Source organism: Eschrichtius robustus, chromosome 8 (genome assembly GCF_028021215.1).
Source record: "Eschrichtius robustus isolate mEscRob2 chromosome 8, mEscRob2.pri, whole genome shotgun sequence".
NCBI classification, from domain to species: domain Eukaryota; kingdom Metazoa; phylum Chordata; class Mammalia; order Artiodactyla; family Eschrichtiidae; genus Eschrichtius; species Eschrichtius robustus.
This window is the reverse complement of record NC_090831.1, coordinates 73,580,329-73,599,395: the sequence shown is the minus strand read 5'-3', so window position 1 is coordinate 73,599,395 and position 19,067 is coordinate 73,580,329. Positions and strand designations below refer to the sequence as shown.

At 41.9% G+C, this 19,067-nt stretch overlaps 1 protein-coding gene across 1 annotated transcript; it reads left to right on the top strand.

Moving 5' to 3' along the window:
- The first annotated feature begins 7,324 nt into the window (after positions 1 to 7,324).
- Positions 7,325 to 18,446, top strand: GATAD1 (GATA zinc finger domain containing 1). The gene is made up of 5 exons (XM_068550678.1): positions 7,325 to 7,732; positions 8,537 to 8,662; positions 10,286 to 10,345; positions 14,861 to 15,044; positions 16,729 to 18,446. Exons 1-5 carry the CDS (start codon positions 7,481 to 7,483, stop codon positions 16,917 to 16,919), a joined length of 813 nt encoding a protein of 270 aa, XP_068406779.1. The 5' UTR covers positions 7,325 to 7,480; the 3' UTR covers positions 16,920 to 18,446.
- The last annotated feature ends 621 nt before the right edge of the window (positions 18,447 to 19,067 follow it).

The window sequence follows — 19,067 nt, the reverse complement described above, 5'->3', positions numbered from 1 at the left end:
GATCTGACTAGAAAGATTACACGAGGCACAGTGTGGATAATGGGCCAGAGTAACCAAAAGTGGAAGCAAAGAGACCAGAAATCCAGGTAAGAGATTATGATGAGCTTTGCCACAGCGTTTTGCAGCAGGACATAGTTCTCAGAAAACCAGTACCAAGCAGACCAAAATGGCAAAGAAAAAGGACCCCGTTAACCTCTTGGGGACATGAAGACTCAAGGAAGCCCCTGCTACTGACCTCCTGTCCCACAAAGAGAGCCATGGAGGAGTCTGAGGAGATTGCTGAGATGGCAAGGGCTTGGACAAGCCGAGGACCAGCTGGGAACGGCGTCTGAAGAAGGTCTAAACAAGATACCACACCCCTGGGGAGGCAGACCCTGTTTTATAAAATTGCCCCTTACTCCTCAAATTAATCTCTAACTTTTACAAAACTTATGGAGTTTTTTATTCAGCACTTGAAAACGTAACTCATCAGAAAGAGCAAATGTGTGAGAATAATCAAGAAAAAAACTGAAAGAGAAGGATTATGGGGAAGAGGGAGAATAGTGATATACCTAATCAGAGACCAAAATATAATTAAGCTAAATAATTAAAAGTGTGGTGCTGGCAGGGCAACAGATAAACGGATCAACGGGATGGAAGAGATTCAAGAAATAGACTCATATATATAATAAGAGATTAATATTTGGTAAAGGTGGCATTTCTATTGTCTCATGGTGTTGGAACAATTAGCTATGCTTGGAAAAGAAATTTTAATAGTTATTTCACATCTTTTACAAAAATGCATTGCAGATGAATTAAAGATATTATCATACATATTAATAGCCATAGAAGAAAATATCAATGAACATTTGTGTAAGCCTTTGTAAGAATGATATCATGTAACAAATGCTTGACAGATTTGGGGTACAGGAATACTTTAAACATCATCATAAAAACATAGCAATAAATCTGAAATGCAAAATTCTGAAAATAAAATTTGCAATATTTCTTATAATGTAAAAAGAACTTTTTTAACAAGGAAAAGATGAGCAACTCAATAGAAAGATGAGTAATGAGCATAAATAGGCAATTCATAAAGAAAATTTAAATGGTCAATCAATTTAGGAGACTACATCTCACAAATAACCAAGGGAAAGAAAAACAATCATGAAATGTCTTTTTTTTTTTGCCTAAAAGACTGGCAAAAACTAAAAGGAATTCTCAGAGTTGCAAGGGTGTGGAGAAATGGATAAGCCAGGACCACATTATGACTTGTAGGGGCCTTACACACATTTGCCTTCTTGGGTCCCATCTCCATAATAAAATATGAAAAAGCATATTTTATGGCTTCATTAGTATAAAAAATATAATCCAGGCTGGATTCACTGTATATTATATATTCATTATTATTATATTTGGTTTTTTCTTCTTATTTTAAAAGAAATTAAGAAGTTTTCATGACCCCTAAAACTATTCTGGGCCCTAGGCAATGTGCCTTCTGTGTCCAGTGGCTAAGTCAGCCCTGAGATAACTTCACGGGAGGTGGCAGGTGTGTAAACTTTTTTGGGTGAATAATTTGGCAACATCAATCGTTAGACCCAACAGTTACATTTTAAGGAATTTATCCCATAAAAATACTCACACAAATAGGCAACAATACACGTGTAAAGAAGTTCATTACATCATTCATTGTTTGTAACTGCAAAAAATTTAAAACAGGCTAAATATCCAACATCAGAGGAATGGGTTATCTCTATCACAGCAGAATTGGAGGATATGCTGAATTGTATGAATTTTTATAATGAGCATTTATTATTTATATTAAAAAGATATTTACATTTTGAGGAGTAAAATAATTATTTCTTTTTTTGATAAAATCTGGAACTCCTCTGAGGAAAGCCGTCTTCACACACAGCTGAGAAGGATTAAAAGATGCTCAAGCAACCAAGTTGGTTTCTTCCCCAGCCGTCCTGCACATCGGAAGGGGGAGAGGCAACCAGATTTTAGAGCACTCAAAACCAAAACCAAAGAAACAAAAATCAAAGACAGCTGAGTTTTCCTTATAAAACTAGAGTTGGCGGATGCCTGAATCACAAAATGTGGCTTTCACCTGGCCCTCAAAAAGCTTTCCCAGCTCCTAAGCCAGCAGTCGTCTGAAGGACAGGCAGGCACAGGCGAGGGTACTGAGAAGCAAAGTTCTAAGCGACAGTTAGGGGAGTGGCAGTTGGAGGCTGGCATGGGCCAGGGACCCCGCTGCCTCGGAGAGGGGCTCTGAGTCAAGTCCCTCTGCTGAGCCTCATAATGGTCAGTCACAGCCAATGCACATGGTTCTCAGGGGGGCCTATGCCAGCATCTCCAAACTGACTCCATGTCAGGGAGTGTCCTGAAGCCTTAGCAGAAAGCCTTCCAGAGGACACGGTGTCCTCCTCACCATGTCATCACCTTCTCTCAAGCAGGAGGAAGACGCTTATGAAACTCCACCAGGGATCCTGCACAATTATTTCAAATATGTAAGACTCGTTTATGATAAAGTTGGCATTTTTTTAAAATAATTTTTTTAAAATTTATTTTTTTATTTATTTTTGGCTGCATTGGGTCTTTGTTGCTGCACACGGACTTTTTCTAATTGCAGTGATCGGAGGCTACTCTTCGCTGTCGTGCGCGGGCTTCTCATTGTGGCGGCTTCTCTTATTGCGGAGCACGGGCTCTAGGCGCGGTGTGCGGGCTTCAGTAGTTGTGGCACGCAGGCTCAGTAGCTGTGGCGCACGGGCTTAGTTGCTCCGCAGCATGTGGGCTCTTCCCCCGGACCAGGGCTCGAACCCGTGTCCCCTGCATTGGCAGGCGGATTCTTAACCACTGCGCCACCAGAGAAGCCCCGGCATTGGTTTTACTGGTGGATGATGATGTCGTTGGTGCCCGCCATGATACAGGGAGATGCCTACTTGGGCTGCAGGCCAGTGAGGAGCCGGGAGACCTGATTCGGGCTGCTTGGTGAGAGAAGTCAGACGACGAGGTGGGGGGCAGTGAGGAGGGGAATGGGAGCAGGCACTTGTCCTGAGTGGAGGCTGTTCATTCAGCTGAGAACGGGCTGACTGATATATTAATCCACACATTAGACTGCTAATTAGTGCCTGCTTACCAAGTGCAAGGTGTGGGGAGGTAGAAGAAACCCAAAGAGGAAAAAGGCAAACTTCCTTTCCTCAACATGCTCCTAGGCCAGTGAAGGAGACACGGGTACAGAGGTGTACCCTAAGGTGGAAGGAGGGAATAGCCACCGCAAGGAACAGCTACTTAATTGGGGGGAGGGGAGAAAGGACACGTGAGTCCTGGAATGAGGCTTCCTGGAGGAAGTGATGCCTGAGCTGATTCTGGGAAGATGGGTACGGCCGGGTGTGACGCGTTGAGAGGAAGCACATTCCCGGCAAAGAGAACACCCTGAGCCAAGGCACGGGCATGGGAACCGTGGGGGCACACACGCAAAATAGAAAGTAGCTCCGTTGGGTTACACACAGAACGTAAGAGTGCAGTGAGAGACAGTGCTGTCATGACGCCCCTCCTGAGGATAAAAGACGAAAAGGCAAGAATACCTGCCCTGACTCTTTCTCCCTTCTTGCAGTTCCATAGGCCTCACTCATTCTCTCTCTGTCCAGTCCACAAGCTCTCTTTCTCTAGTTTGTCAGTGTTAAGAGGCCACTTGAGTTAATTGCATTTTTCCCAGGATTACAGCTGGGGGAGAGGGGTATAACTAATGACTTGACTAGCCTGGTCAAAAGAAGGCCTCCTCCTGTCTTATCAGCCTCAGAGCTAACATTAAATCAGGCACTGACCAGATGAAACAGTTGTTTACAACCTTATGTATACTAACTCACTGAATCCTCACATCAACCCTATGAGTCTCCACTCAGTGACCTTGTGCCCCTGAGATATACAGGACAAGAGCGTGAGTGGGCAAGGAACCCTATGCTGCCCATATGCACCAAGACACAAAATGTGGTGAATATCATCTCTTAGAAACTAGCCCTGGGATACATTTTATGCATCTGCCTTTTTTTTTTTTCCAAAGAGTTTTAATTACTGAACTATGCAACACCTAAATTATGCAAATTAGACTGCATGCTGACAGTGATAGTCCCCTGGGGAACTCAGCTTTCTTTCTTTCCCTTAGTGTGAATGTTAAGACCTTGGGAGGTATTTATTTCTATATTCACAGCTTACACACTCACACACACACACAGACACACCCCACCAGCAGAATTTTCTTGCACATCCCCATAGGTACCAAATTATCTCTATGTGCTCCAATCGGACCCTTCCTCTGGGTCTAAGCTAGGTATCTCTCTCTCCTTATATCAATCTGAGATCTCTCCCTTGGCACCTCAGGGAGCCCTGGCCTGGCCAATTGTGGCTCCTGTTCTTCCTGAGGCACCCAGGAAGGAGCAGGGGATTGGGTCAGAGCCTTCGTTGACAGTGCCTTCCTGAATCCTTTTCTCCTACCCATTTCTCTCACCTCCCAACACCCCCCCTTTCCCTGCCCCAGTCACCATCTCTGCCACGTAGTCCTATTTATCCTTATAGCACACTGCTCTATTCTATTAACACTCTACTACATCTGCACAGGAGTTTTGTGATACTATAGCTTTGCTGCTTGTAGGAGAAGCCCCATGTATTAACTGAGAACTATGTGCCAAGCATGATAATTGACCAAATCTTCATGCAGCACTGAGGTGGACAATTGTCAACTTACAGACAAGGGACTGAGCTGCAGAGAGGAGGTCTGCTTGCCAGTCCTTGAACTCGGTACTGTCCACTGTGCCCCAGGACCTCTGGCTAGGAGAGGATATTTAGGACCAAGAAACTGCCTATTTCCTTATTTTCCATTTGATACTTTCTCCTCTTTTTATTCTTTTTTTAAAATAGAAGTAACATGTAATGTGGTAAAAAAATATTTCAAATGATAAAAAAGGGTGCAAAAAGAAAAGTGAAAGCCTCTCTCCCTCACCACTTCTGTTAGCATCAATTGTCCACAGTTTTTTGTCTAAATAACTAAAAAAAGTACACACCACACTCACACAGATTTTTAATTTACACACAGTGATCATGTTCTATACACTGTTCTATAAATTGCTTTTTTCCCTCCTAATTATGTCTGAGATCTTTTCATATCAGCAAGTAGAAGAGCTTCGAATGGTTTCCTGTCTCACTCAGAGTAAAATCCAAAGCCCCTACTTTGGCTGACATGACCTTGATGCAAAAGCCTGACAAAGATATTACAAGAAAGGAAAATTATAAGCCTATCTCACTCGTGAACATAGATACAAAAATCTTAAAATATTAATAAAGCAAATCCAGCAATATGTGAAAAGAATAGTATATGATGACCAAGTTGGATTCATTCCAGGAGTGGCAGTATTAATTTAACATTCAGAAATCTATCCGTGTGGTCCACACATTAATAGATAAAGAAGAAAAAGCATTATGATTGTCTCATACAGAAAACTATTTGATAAAATTCTACACATTCATGATGAAAATAGGAATAGAAGGGACCCTCCTTACCCTGACAAAGGGAATCTACAAAATCTACAGTGTTAGAAATCAGTATAGTGGTTATCTCTGGATAAAGAGCAAGTGAGGGGCTTTTGTGGTAGTAATGTTCTATTTCTTTATTTGGTTGTCTGAGTGCGGTGACTTTGTGATAATCAACCTGTACACAGGTGCACTGGATACTTTACAGTATGTGTATTATACTTAATTCTAAAAGGTTGTAAATTTTTTTTTTTTAAACCAGGAAAAAAATGTAGTTCTTCCTGATGATCTCAGAAGGGTAGAGGGTGTGACCAGGAGCTATGGGAGCTGGCAAGGACAGGAGATGGAGGTGTTGGGATGAGGAGGAATGGAGAAAAGAGTGTGTTGAGTGGTTACACATGTGGATATGGACCGGACCCAGGATGGTGTCCTTTGGTGGAGAGGAAGCTGGTGAGCCAAGGGCCTAAGTCTTCAGTGAATGAGAGGCAGTAATTTGGAGATGAAGTGCAAAGACAGGTGCACTAGAGGGAGAGCTATATCAGGGAGCATGGAATTTAGTACCTAGACACCCCTCACAGAGTGCATTGTTCTACAATAAGGAGACAACACTGTGTACCTACTCTCCTCAACCACTTTCACAATTGGTCTTAAACCCCATAATGGTCTGGAAAGCAGTTAATATTTTGTTTTACTATTGGAGAATCCTAGACTCAGAGCCAGGATGACCGAGCCACAACTCAGGACCCAGAGCTGCTTCAAAGGCCTGTCCAAATGTGCTTCCAAGACCAGTGGCCATGTGGGCAACTGGCCAAATCACAGTCCCTCTGTTGATCATCAGTTAACAGTAAAATAAGGATAATATCTTGTTCCACGACTGGCATAAGCACTAAATGCGGTTTCACGACATCATAAGGCGTTCAATACAGTTTTCTTCTTCCTCTTTGCCCAGCACTCCACCAACATATTCATCATGATCTGTCCAAGAACATCAAGTCTAGAAAACCCAGGATCTTGAAGACAGGTATGCAACCACTGCTCCACTAAGTGAGGCTGAGGGGTGACTCGTTTCTCTGGCGAGGCCTGTACTGACCAGCGACATTAATAGAGGCTGGATTCTCACGACACCCTTGTCCTGGGCCAGCTGTCCTCGAGTACGGTCCACGGAGGTCCCAAGACCCTTTCTGGGGGTTCTTGGGGAAAATCTGTTCCCCAACAATACCAAACCAGCACTCTGTCCCTGGCGTACGGTTCAGAGGTTACGAACACTGTCATTCAAGGGCCAATGAACGTATGCGTGGCATCTTTGGCTTTAAAATGTTTCAACTCCAAATACACAAATGTCCATGGATATAACCCTTATAAGCAAACGTATTTGGGGGTCTAAGTTATAACTTTAAAGAGTGTAAAGGGGTCCTAAGTAGGAGTGCCAGATTTAACAAATAAAAATACAGGATGCCCAGTTACATTTGAATTCAGATAAACAACGAATATTGCATGGGATACACTCATATTAAAAAGTTATTCGTTGCTTATCTGAACTTTAGATATACTTGAGCCTTAAGTATTTTAGTAGTCAATCTTAGGCCTAAGACCGGAAAGTCCGCGAATCGTCCTCTGTCCCAGGAGTCGCGGGCGGGGCACTTCCGGTCAGGCGGGCCGGCCTGTGCGCGGGCCCCACCCATCGCCGGAAGCCTCCCCAGGCCAAGGCTCGGCTTTCCTCCCAGGCCAGGCCCCGCCCCGGCCCCGCCTCCCGGCGCCGGGGCCGCTGGGGGCTAGGGAGGGCGGTGGAGCGCAACAGGCTTCCTGCCTCCAGGGGGCGGCGGCCGCGGCCTGGTCCCAGAGTGGACAGCTCGGCGCCGCGCCCGCGCCGCTCTTTCTGTCTTTGGGAGTGACGGGTCGGCCAGCGGGCCGCCGAAGGCCGGCGGTCGCCATTCCCGTGTCGCTGCGCCCGCGGGGGCCGCCCGAGCCGGCCACGATGCCACTGGGCCTGAAGCCCACCTGCAGCGTCTGCAAGACCACATCGTCCTCCATGTGGAAGAAGGGCCCGCAGGGGGAGATCCTCTGCCACCACTGCACGGGCCGGGGCGGCGCGGGCGGCGGGGGCGCCGGCTCGGGGGCGGCCGGCGGGACGGGGGGCAGTGGCGGCGGTGGCGGCTTCGGCGCGGCGACCTTCGCCAGCACCTCGGCCGCCCCTCCGCAGAGCAACGGGGGCGGGGGCGGCAAGCAGGTGAGCTCCTCCGGCCCCTCCCTCCGGCGGAGGTCGACCGGGCGCTTGGCGGGCGGACGCCGGGTGGGCGCGGAGGGGGCGGGCAGGGGCCTCCCGGGATCGCCGTGCTCATACTGGGCCGGGCCGCCCCTTCCCATCCCGGTTGAGAACATGGTCTTTGGTTCGGCCCATTCTCAACACCTTTTCTTGTGAGAAATTGAAAGGCTAGAGAAGCAAGAAAAGTGAAAACGCTTCAGAAATCCCCCCATTGTAATGTTTTGAATAGCAACCAGACATCTCAGTATACACACGTATACATAGAGATGTCAGCAGGGTCATGCTACTGGACCTCTTTACCTGTTAATAAAGTTCATTTTGTCATAATGTCGTGTTATTAAGATTATCATGTCATCATTTTCAATGGCAGCATAAGTATTACATTGCAGGAGGTGGCATACCAAACCCGTTCTCTGGCGTAGGAGAGTTGAGTTTTTAAGCATTTTTCTGTTATAAACACAACCGATGAATAGTTCTTGCCTTGGCCTGGACTGACTTAACTCTTGTTGCTGCCCCTTGACCTATTACAAGTAGCTCACACCTTTTTGGATGCTCTGGAGATGCTTGCCTAAGGCTCTCCCTGTTTGAATTAGGCCAGTTCGCGTGATTACCCGGCATAAAAAGAAAAGGTGCACTCTTACTTAATTTTTAAATGATCGTTTAAAGTGCATACTCTGGGATCCTTGTAAGATGTTCGTATCGGGACAGCAACCTTTCTGCACTTTTTATTTCTTTCTCTTTTTTGTTCTTTAATTGTTTATGTAACAGAGTAAGCAGGAAATTCACAGGAGGTCTGCTCGGCTCAGAAACACTAAATACAAATCTGCTCCAGCTGCTGAAAAGAAAGTTTCCACTAAAGGAAAAGGGAGAAGACATATTTTTAAGTTAAAAAATGTAAGATGATTGTGGACAGTGTCTTGTACTGTAATGGCATTGTGTGTGTAGTGTGTCCTGCCACTGCCTTCATCTCTCATCCCTGAACTTGGACTCTGCTCTTGGCAGCTATTCTGTAGTGTTCTGGGGACTGGTCCAGACTTTCTAAAAGGGAGTGAGCTCTGTTGTAGGAGGCTTACTGTTTATAAAGTTAATAAAACTCTTTCTCTGTTTTTTTAACTTTTATTTTTTTCTCTGGGAAATATAAAATATTCTAAAAGAAACCTAAACCTCGAGCGCATTTTACTGGATTCTCTGGAAAGGATGAGATGGGGTTATAGTTCTTGGTGTGGCGAGGTATACTGGGAAAACTTTTTTTTTTTCATTCTTAAAGCGCTAAGTAAATAATAATACTGGAACTCATTCATTTCCATATTTGTTTGTTATTATGGCCCCAGAAGACGTTTCTTACTGATTTATAATGATCAACTTGATGAATATGAATGAAAAATTTTACTAAATCTTTATCTCTTATTCTATAAGAAAATAGATGGTCGAAAGACTTGTGCGGGGGTAGTGGAAAGCATATTTTTGTTGCAGTAAATTCTCATTGTTTTTGTAAATACAAGGGACAGTGGTCAAACACAACGGGCAATGCATTATATACTATTTTTTTAAAACCACAGTATGGTACTCTTTGCTTTCAGAACAGGAATGCTTCACTTACCAGTGAAGGCATTTCTGAAGTTGGGTGTGTTCATTTAAAAAACTCAGAGAGGCCTTGCGTTATATTCTTGTGCAGATTGTGGACCCTTTTTCTTGTTCAGAATAGTTGCCCCTAATTTATTTAAGATTTTTATAATTCAGTTTTCTAAAATGAGGTGTTTATTGACTAGACAAAACATGTAAATATTGGATTATAGGTGTATACACTTAAATGCTCTTAAACACGTTTTCCTCTGAAGTATGGTGGAATATGTTCTCTGCCAGTATTTTAATATCAATTTCTCTAACAACCCCTTTCTTTAGGGGTAATACCAAGACATATTTGGGAAGGCCTAGTTACTGTGTTGTGGCGTGAAAGTGTGTGTTACAGCTTAGGAAGGAATTTCAATGATGGTTGAGTGGTGGCAAGTTACTAAGAACTCCCAAGAAAGTTTCCTTTGGCCTTGGTTCAGGCTTGCTAGAAAATTAGTTCTGATGATACTGTCATAACTAGTTCCATAGTTAAGTGGAGATGGAAAATGAGGAGACACGTTTTTTATTATTCCCACCTCCGTCATGCTCAGGCCATTAGAGCCAGATTTTTTAATAACTAGAATGTGTAATAAAGCTCTGAGAGGGCTTCTGTTAGATTTCAGCCACATAGTCAGGAGCCGGTCCTTTGGGGCTCAGCAATTTTTAAGGTAAAGGCAGCAGAAGTATTTGGACCAGGCTTTGCCACAACGATCAGAAAAGCTTTTTTTTTCTTTTTTTTTCTTTTTTACTGCAGTTCTTGTCACCAAACAACAACTTTAGTATTTCTTAAATTACAGAACTCTCATATATGGCTGGAAAAATGCCTGTACACGCTACACACACACACACACACACACACACACACACTACGAATGTGCTAATATTTTTACTTTTGTTTTTTCACAGCCCATCAAAGCCCCTGAGTCAGTTTCCACCATAATCACTGCAGAATCAATCTTCTACAAGGTGAGCATCTGTAGTTACTGAAGGAAGGTTTGAATTTATTGTATAATGTGCTACTAAAATGCTCGGTTAGTCTAAAAGTCTCTGCTACTCTGTATAAGGTGTGATTGTGGTTTTTGCTCCTTTCTAAGTTATTTTTCCCTGTAGGTGGCTATTATAAAACATCTCATCCAGAGCTGAGTTGGGAGAGGAAGTTGCCTATTGAAATACAATATGAGGATCTTAAGTATTTTTTAATGTAGATTATGGGAATCGTTTTTAAAATGAAAATGTATGGTGTGGAGCCATGGAGTATGATGCTTGCTGTGGGTTTGTCGTACATGGCCTTTATTATATTGAGATAGGTTCCCTCTATGCCCATTTTCTGGAGAGCTTTTATCATAAATGGTGTTGAATTTTGTCAGAAGCTTTTTCTGCATCTATTGAGATGATCATATAGTTTTTATTCCTTAATTTGTTAATGTGGTGTATCACATTGATTGATTTGCATATATTGAAGAATCCTTGCATCCCTTGGATAAATCCCACTTGATCATGGTGTATGACCCTTTTAATGTGCTGTTGGATTCTGTTTGCTAGTATTTTGTTCACGATTTTTGCATCTATGTTCATCAGTGATATTGGTCTATAATTTTCTTTTTTTGTGATATCTTTTTCTGGTTTTGGTATCAGGGTGATGGTGGCTTCGTAGAATGAATTTGGGAGTGTTTCTCCCTCTGCAACTTTTTGGAAGAGTTTGAGAAGGATTGGTGTTGGCTCTTCTCTAAATGTTTGTTAGAATTCGCCTGTGAAGCCATCAGGTCCTGGACTTTTGTTTGTTGGAAGATTTTTAATTATGGTTTCAATTTCATTACTTGTGATAGGTCTGTTTATATTTTCTAATTCTTCCTGGTTCAGTATCCCAAAATTGTACCTTTCCAAGAATTTGTCCATTTCTTCGTGGTTGTCCATTTTATTGACATACAGTTGTTTGTAGTAGTCTCTTTAATCCTTTGTATTTCTCCAGTGTCAGTTGTGATTTCTCCTTTTTCATTTCTAATTTTATTGATTTGTGTCCTCTCCCTTTTTTTCTTGATGAGTCTGGCTAAGGGTTTATCACTTTTGTTTATCTTCTCAAAGAACCAGCTTTCACTTTTATTGATCTTTGCTATTGTTTTCTTCATTTCTGTTTATTTCTGCTCTTTATGATTTATTTCTTTCTATTGACTTTGGGTTTTCTTTGTTCTTCTTTCTCTAGTTGTTTTAAGTGTAGGGTTAGATTGTTTATTTGAGATTTTTCTTGTTTCTTGAGGTGAGATTGTACTGCTATAAAGTTCCCGCTTAGAACTTCTTTTGCTGCGTCCCATAGGTTTTGGGTCTTCGTGTTTTCATTGTCATTTGTTTCTATGTATTTTTTAATTTTTTCTTTGATTTCTTCAGTGATCTCTTGGTTATTTAGTAGCGCACTGTTTAGCCTCCATGTATTTGTGGTTTTTACAGGTTTTTTTTCCTGTAATTGATTTCCACTCTTAATAGCATTGTGGTCAGAAAAGAAGCTTGATACGATTTCAATTTTCTTAAATTTTCCCAGGCTGGATTTGTGACTCAAGATGTGATCTGTCCTGGAGAATGTTCCATGTGCTCTTGAGAAGAAAGTGTATTCTGCCACTTTTGGGTGGAATGTTCTGTAAATATCAATTAGATCTATCTGGTCTATTGTGTCATTTAAAGCTTGTGTTTATTTATTTTCTGATTGGATGATCTGTCCACTGGTGTAAGTGGGGTGTTAAATTCCCCTACTCTTATTGTGTTACTGTCGATTTCTCCTTTCATGGTTGTTAGCATTTGCCTTATGTATTGAGGTGCTCCTATGTTGGGTGCATAAACATTTATAATTGTTATACCTTCTTCTTGGATTGATCCTTTGATCATTATGTAGTGTCCTTCCTTATCTCTTGTAACAGTCTTTATTTTAAGGTCTATTTCATCTGATATGAGTATTGCTACTCCAGCTTTCTTTTGATTTCCATTTGCATGGAATATCTTTTTCCATGCCTTCACTTTCAGTCTGTATGTGTCCCTAGGTCTGAAGTGGGTCTCTTGTAGACAACGTATATATGGGTCTTGTTTTTGTACCCATTCAGCCAGTCTGTGTCTTTTGGTTGGGGCATTTAATCCATTTACATTCATGGTTATTATTGATATGTATGTTCCTATTACCATTTTCTTAATTGTTTTGGGTTTGTTTTTGTGGGTCTTTTTCTTCTCTTATGTTTCCCGCTTAGAAAAGTTTCTTTAGTATTTGTTGTAGCACTGGTTTGGTGGTGCTGAATTCTCTTAGCTTTTGCTTGTCTGAAAAGCTTTTGGCTTCTCCATGGAATCTGAATGAGATCCTTGCTGTATAGAGTAATCTTGGTTGTAGGTTTTTCTCTTTCATCACTTTAAGTATATCCTGCCACTCCCTTCTGGCCTACAGAGTTTCTGCTGCAAAATCAGCTGATAACCTTATGAGGATTCCTTTGTATGTTATTTTTTGTTTTTCCCTTGCTGCTTTTAGATATTTAGATATTTCCCTTGCTTTTTTTAGATATTTTTTCTTTGAATTTAAATTTTGTTAGTTTGATTAATATGTGTCTTGGTGTGTTTTTCCTAGGGTTTATCCTGTATGGGACTCTGTGTGCTTTCTGGACATGAGTGATTATTTCCTTTCCCATGTTAGGGAAGTTTTCAACTGTAATCTCTTCAAATATTTTCTCAGACCCTTTTTTTTCTCTTCTTCTTATGGAACTCCTATAATTCGAATGTTGGTGCGTTTAGTGTTGTCCCAGAGGTCTCTGAGATTGTCTTCAAGTCTTTTCATTCTTTTTTCTTTCTTCTGCTCCTCGGCAGTTATTTCCACCATTTTGTCTTCCAGCTCACTTATTCGTTCTTCTGCCTCCGTTATTCTGTTACTGATTCCTTCTAGTGTATTTTTCATTTCAGTGGTGTTGTTCATCTCTGTTTGTTCTTTAGTTCTTCTAGATCTTTGTTAAACATTTCTTGTATTTTCTCAACTCGTTCCTCCATTCTATTTCCAAGATTCTGGATCATCTTTACCGTCATTTCAGGTAGATTGCCTATTGCCTCTTCATTTATTTGTTCTTTTAGGTTTTTACCTTGCTCCTTCATCTGTGACATATTTTTTTGCCGTCTCATTTTTTTTTTTTTTTAAATGAGTGGGATTGTGTTCCTGTCTTACTGGTTGTTTGGCCTGAGGCTTCCAACACTGGAGTTTATAGGCTGTTGGGTAGAGATGGGTCTTGGTGCTGAGATGAGGAACTCCGTGAGACCTCACTCCGATGAATATTCCCTGGGGTCTGAGGTTCTCTCTTAGTCCAGTGGTTTGGACTTGGAGCTCCACTGCAGGAGCTTTGGCCCGACCCCAGGCTCATGAACCAAGATCCCACAAGCCGCCTGGAGTGGAAAAAAAAAAAAAAAAAGAACAATAACAAAGTAAAAAATAAAATTAGACTAGGAAACTAACAGATATGTTAGGAAGAATATAAAAATTAAAATATAGATTAATCAACAACTGGAAGGTACATCAGTACCACAATAGTAAAAAAAGAGGAGGAGGGAAAAGAAATAAAAAAGGAGGGGTGTGGGAAGGCCTTGGCTGTGGAGGGTGGGTGGGGCCTAAGCAAGGGTGAAGTTTGGGTGGTGGGCAGGGCCTATGCTTAGGACCCACAGGGCTGGAAAAGGCCCTGGGGGCTGTGGGGGGTGGGGCTTAGGCTCAAGGAACAGAAGGGGTCCAGGCATGCCCCCCCGCCCCTGGTCTCAGAGGGCAGGGGACCTCCTCTGGGAGCCCAGCAGGCTTCCTGGGCTCGAGTGGACTGGGCAAATGCCCTCCTCTCCTCTCCTGCTCCTCCAGTCTGGGAGGGCCCCTCCCCCATGCCTCTCCTGATCTCCCCGGCCTCCCTCCTATGGTGCCAAGGACCCACGCGGCCTGGAGGGGGGTTTGGAGGGCAGGGGACCGGCCTGGGAGCTCAGCAGGCTCCTCATGCCCAAGTGGGTGGGGCAGTTGCCCTCCACTCCTCTCCCGCTCCTCCCGGAGGGCCCCTCCCACCTGCCTCTCCTGTTCTCCCCTTGGCTGCCCTCCTATGCCCCCAAGGACCCACGAGACCTGGAGGGGGCTTTGGAGTGCAGGGGACGGGCCTGGGAGCTCAGCAGGCTCTCAGGGCCCGAGTGGGCGGGGCAATCGCCCTCCGCTCCTTTCCCGCTCTTCCTGGAGAGTCCCTCCCACCTGCCTCTCCTGATCTGCCCAGCCTCAGGGGCGCCAATCCTGTCTGGCTTCCACTTCTCCTCCCCCCTCAGTCCCCCTACGTCCTACCAGTTCACTTTGGGGTTCCTCCCGTCTCCTTGGGCGTCAGAGTCCCCCACCATTGGCCGGCAGGCACCCTAGTTGTGGGGAGATGCTAACTCCATGTCTTCCCACACCACCATCTTGACTCCACCTCCTATTTTTATTTTAAATATGGGGTTATCTTCTACTTCCCCCAGGGAGTCTATTACCAAATTGGAGATGTTGTTTCTGTAATTGACGAACAAGATGGAAAACCCTACTATGCTCAGATCAGGGGTTTTATCCAGGACCAGTATTGTGAGAAGAGTGCAGCACTGACGTGGCTCATTCCCACTCTCTCTAGCCCAAGGGACCAATTTGATCCTGCATCCTACATCATAGGTGAGTTTGACAGGTACAGACAGGTTCTTGAACCCAGTTAATTTTCCATTATTATGTGAAAGTATATTCATCTGCTTGGGCTGCCATGACAAAATACCATAAACTGAGTGGGCTAAACAACAGAAATTTATTTTCTCACAGTTCTGGAGGCTGGAAGTCCTAAGGTGCTGTCAGGGTGGGTTTCTGGTGAGAGCTCTCTTCCTGGCTTATAGACAGCCACCTTTTCTCACACGGGCTTTCCTCTGTGTGTGTGCACTCATGGCATCTCTTCCTCTTCTTATAAGGACACAAGTCCTGTTGGATTAGAGCCCCACCTTATGGCTTCATTTAACCTTAATTCTCTCTCTAAAGGCCCTATCTCCAAATATTATCACATTAGGGATTAGGACTTCAACATATGAATTTGGCGAGATACAATTCAGTCCATAACAGAGAAGCGTTAAGTACAAAAAAGTAGAGATTATTATAGAAAATATGAAATTTATATAGCTGGGGTTTGAGGGCTATACGTTACTTTGAGTTCCGGGGCAGTACGCACGTACTAAAATGCCGTGTGGATAAGACTTTTCCGAGTGACCCAGGGTTAAACTCTGTTAAAAGAATTTATTGCTCAAGAACTAGGTTATTTAGGTAACATATAAAAATTTACTCAAAATTGATTTCTAGAGGAACTGTCACATTTATGTCTAAGATCTTACAAATTCTCATTATGTGTCCCTCTAGATGTCACACACATCATCCTAGACCTTTTGCAACCTTTTATATCATTGTTGGTAGCTGAAATGGCAGCCACTGTACTCATTAATTTCAAGGCTGACCAAAGAATTGGTTCTTGACATAGACTCACAAGAAGAAGTTGTTGATAAATAGAATTTTGAAAGTGTTCAGAGTTTTAAAATTACCCCAAACTTTTCAACCTTTCTGCAATGGGCATACGTTACTTTTGCATTCTAAGAAAAAAGATGCAAAAGGTTTTTTTCAGAGAGAACTCAAGGACAAGTAAAGTACCACTATTATTCCCAGCTGAATGTCAAGTTTGATACATGACCAAGCAGTTTTAGTCTTCTGCTTGTAAGTATTGATACATAGAAGAGTGAACTTTCATTAACCTGTTCTATCAGACAGGATTGTCAGCAGAGGCAGTAACATGACTGAATCACCTCTAGGACTTCTGTCTCACCTCCTCTTCCTAATCCTCAGATTGTAAAGGAGACAGCATAGCATAAAGGTTCAGAGCACAGACTCTGGAACTAGACTGTCTGGGTTCCTAGGACAGCCACTTACTAACTGTGTGATCTCGGACAGGTTCCTTGATCTCTCTTGCCTTATTTCCTCATGTAAAATGGGAATAATAATAGTGCCTAACTCAGAGGGTTGTTGTGAGGATTCAAAGTATTGATATATATATCAAGTACTTAGAACAGTGTCGACATCATAAACACTATATAAGGCTAAATATTATTTTTAGAATCCTTTCTATATTGAGTTATATTTTGGGGAGAATGCTATATTCCTTAAGCAGTTAAAGCAGAAAAAAATGATGGAAAGTAACTTCAAAATAATATATGTTTCAAGGGCTAATGTCAAGTTACCACCAGACCAGTTTCTCCTAGTATCTAGGAATTTTAACATTTCATGGAAATGATATATATCTTCAAAAATGTGAATGTTGGCTGCCTTCTAGGACCAGAGGAGGATCTTCCAAGGAAGATGGAATACTTGGAATTTGTTTGTCATGCACCTTCTGAATATTTCAAGTCACGTTCATCACCATTTCCCACAGTTCCCACCAGACCAGAGAAGGGCTATATATGGACTCATGTTGGACCTACTCCTGCAATAACTATTAAGGAAACAGTTGCCAACCATTTGTAGTTTAAAAAGTGAACATGGATTTCCAGTTGTCTTGTATTTGTACTACCGTAAGACATGCCACATATTTCTTTAATGAAATTCTTGGATGGAAAAATGACTAAAAAGTTTTTTCTCTACTGCCCAGTAATCATTAGCTTGTTTATTACTAGTCACTTAGAAAATTAAAAGAGATAGAAAAGAATTAAATATATTTTGAAGTTAAATATTACATACACATTAAGTGTGTGTATCCTCCCAGGCAAAGACTGTAATTTCCAAGGAGACCATTAGGAACAGGTAGTATCTATTTTTCTCCATAATTTATTTCTAGAAACTCATAAAATGGATTGTATTTTTCTACAAGAATAAAATATTAATTAAGGTTTGAATTTCTAACCAAGGGCTGAATCAAATAAAATGTAGCCGTGATCAACAGTATCTATCACCAAGTTACAAAAAAGCTTTATTTTATCATCTAGAAAATGCTGTGAGAGACTGTTGGCTGCTTTAACCTTAAGGAAAGTGATTGGTGGATGATGTTATTAGCCTAGGCTCTTTAAAACTTTCATCCGGTTCTTCTGTAGTAAGCAGGGATTCAGAATCATTTGGTTGATCTTAATAGAGCTGCTCTTCACTGCTCTCACCTACCTTCTCAGTCAGAGTGAGGCTTGATCAAAACATTAAGTTTATAGTTCAGACAGACAACTTCACTAAAAACACACAGGAAACGTACTGTTCAGGCATCCCTGAGCAGTAGTTTCTTGACCACCATTAGAACAAACGTTGGGCAGTCATAAAAATGATTAATCATTAGCACTGATATCTAAAAAAAGCCCACCCCAAAGTTAAAACCATCTGCTGTGTACTCATACTAACAGGCCTAAAACAATGTCTGGGACTTAGAAGTCCAGGCACAGGAATTCTATTCAGAATTCAGGGACAGGTTTTACTTCAAGTGTAGGTCAGCTAAGTAAGGGAGCAACAATTTAAAAGAGGGAAGAAGTGGGATTTGCACACACTTGCTTCCTCTCCTGTTCTGACTGGACCATTATTTCTCAACCCCAGCAAAATTTGTCAGGATCTAATTTAATTATGATGATTTTGAATTGTAGGAGTTTTAACTGTTACCATTTTTCTACACAGTTAATGTTTGTATGTTGTAAGGAAGTTATGGTTTGTATGTTGTAGATAGATAGCTCTATGTACGTAGTTATCTCTCTCTTCACAAAAGTTATAGTAAAATTGATTGTAAATACCATTGTAAATAACTAAATGCTAATATTCAGACTTTTGGATTAAAATGTATTTTTCACAATGTATTTACTTTGGATTTATTTCATGCACTTATTTATTTCATTTAAACAATTAAATAGGGCTTTCTACCACAAAATGGTGTAAATAGAAGACACCACTGTTGCAGTACTCCTAATTTGGAATGACAGATTCGTCGTCAGTATGTAATAGATATTAGGAAACTCAAAGAATGGCTGATAGATCAAATGAACACTTAACATAAGGTATTTATTAAAATGAAATATTTAAAAACCAGTGTATATATGGACCATTTGTTTATAAATCCTAGATACTTGTGTAATATCTTTTAAAATAAAGATCGAATTTTCATATTCCTCCTTAACAAACACCAAATGGCTCCTGTTACTCACAGCGTAGATCCATAGCTTTTCTCCTGTGATGGAAGGCCTGCGCTGATGTGGCCCCAGACTATGTTCCCAGCCTTGTCGCCAAGGGGGTGAGAGGCTGAGGCAGTGCTCTCCTCCACTTCAAATCCATCTTCCTTTTCAGACTGCCTGCCCTGCTGATTTTAGGCCCCAGCCCAGACTCAGAAGCAGAAACCTTATACAGACTGTTCAGTGGGCTCCCACAGTTGTGTAAGGTAAAATCTCTATAATAGATACTTTATTCAATTTCATTCCTAGTGGCTCTGTTTCTCTAATCAAATCCTGACTGGTACAGTTACTGAGACACTGAAAGATAAAGCAAGAAACTGCTGTTTTTCGTTACAAGCTATTTAGAATTACTTGGCCTTCTTTTTATAAAAACTATGTACATGTATTACTTTGATAAATTTTTTTAAATTGAAAAGTAATGATATCACAAAGGGAAAGATGAATAGATTGTATTATAAAAAACTTTAATTTCTAACTGTCA

Excerpts from the sequence above, each read along its gene's own strand:
- GATAD1 (XM_068550678.1), top strand. The coding sequence starts at position 7,481 with ATGCCACTGGGCCTGAAGCCCACCTGCAGCGTCTGCAAGACCACATCG. Across the intron at positions 8,663-10,285 it reads ATATTTTTAAGTTAAAAAAT|CCCATCAAAGCCCCTGAGTC; the intron begins GTAAGATGATTG and ends GTTTTTTCACAG. Across the intron at positions 10,346-14,860 it reads CAGAATCAATCTTCTACAAG|GGAGTCTATTACCAAATTGG; the intron begins GTGAGCATCTGT and ends TACTTCCCCCAG.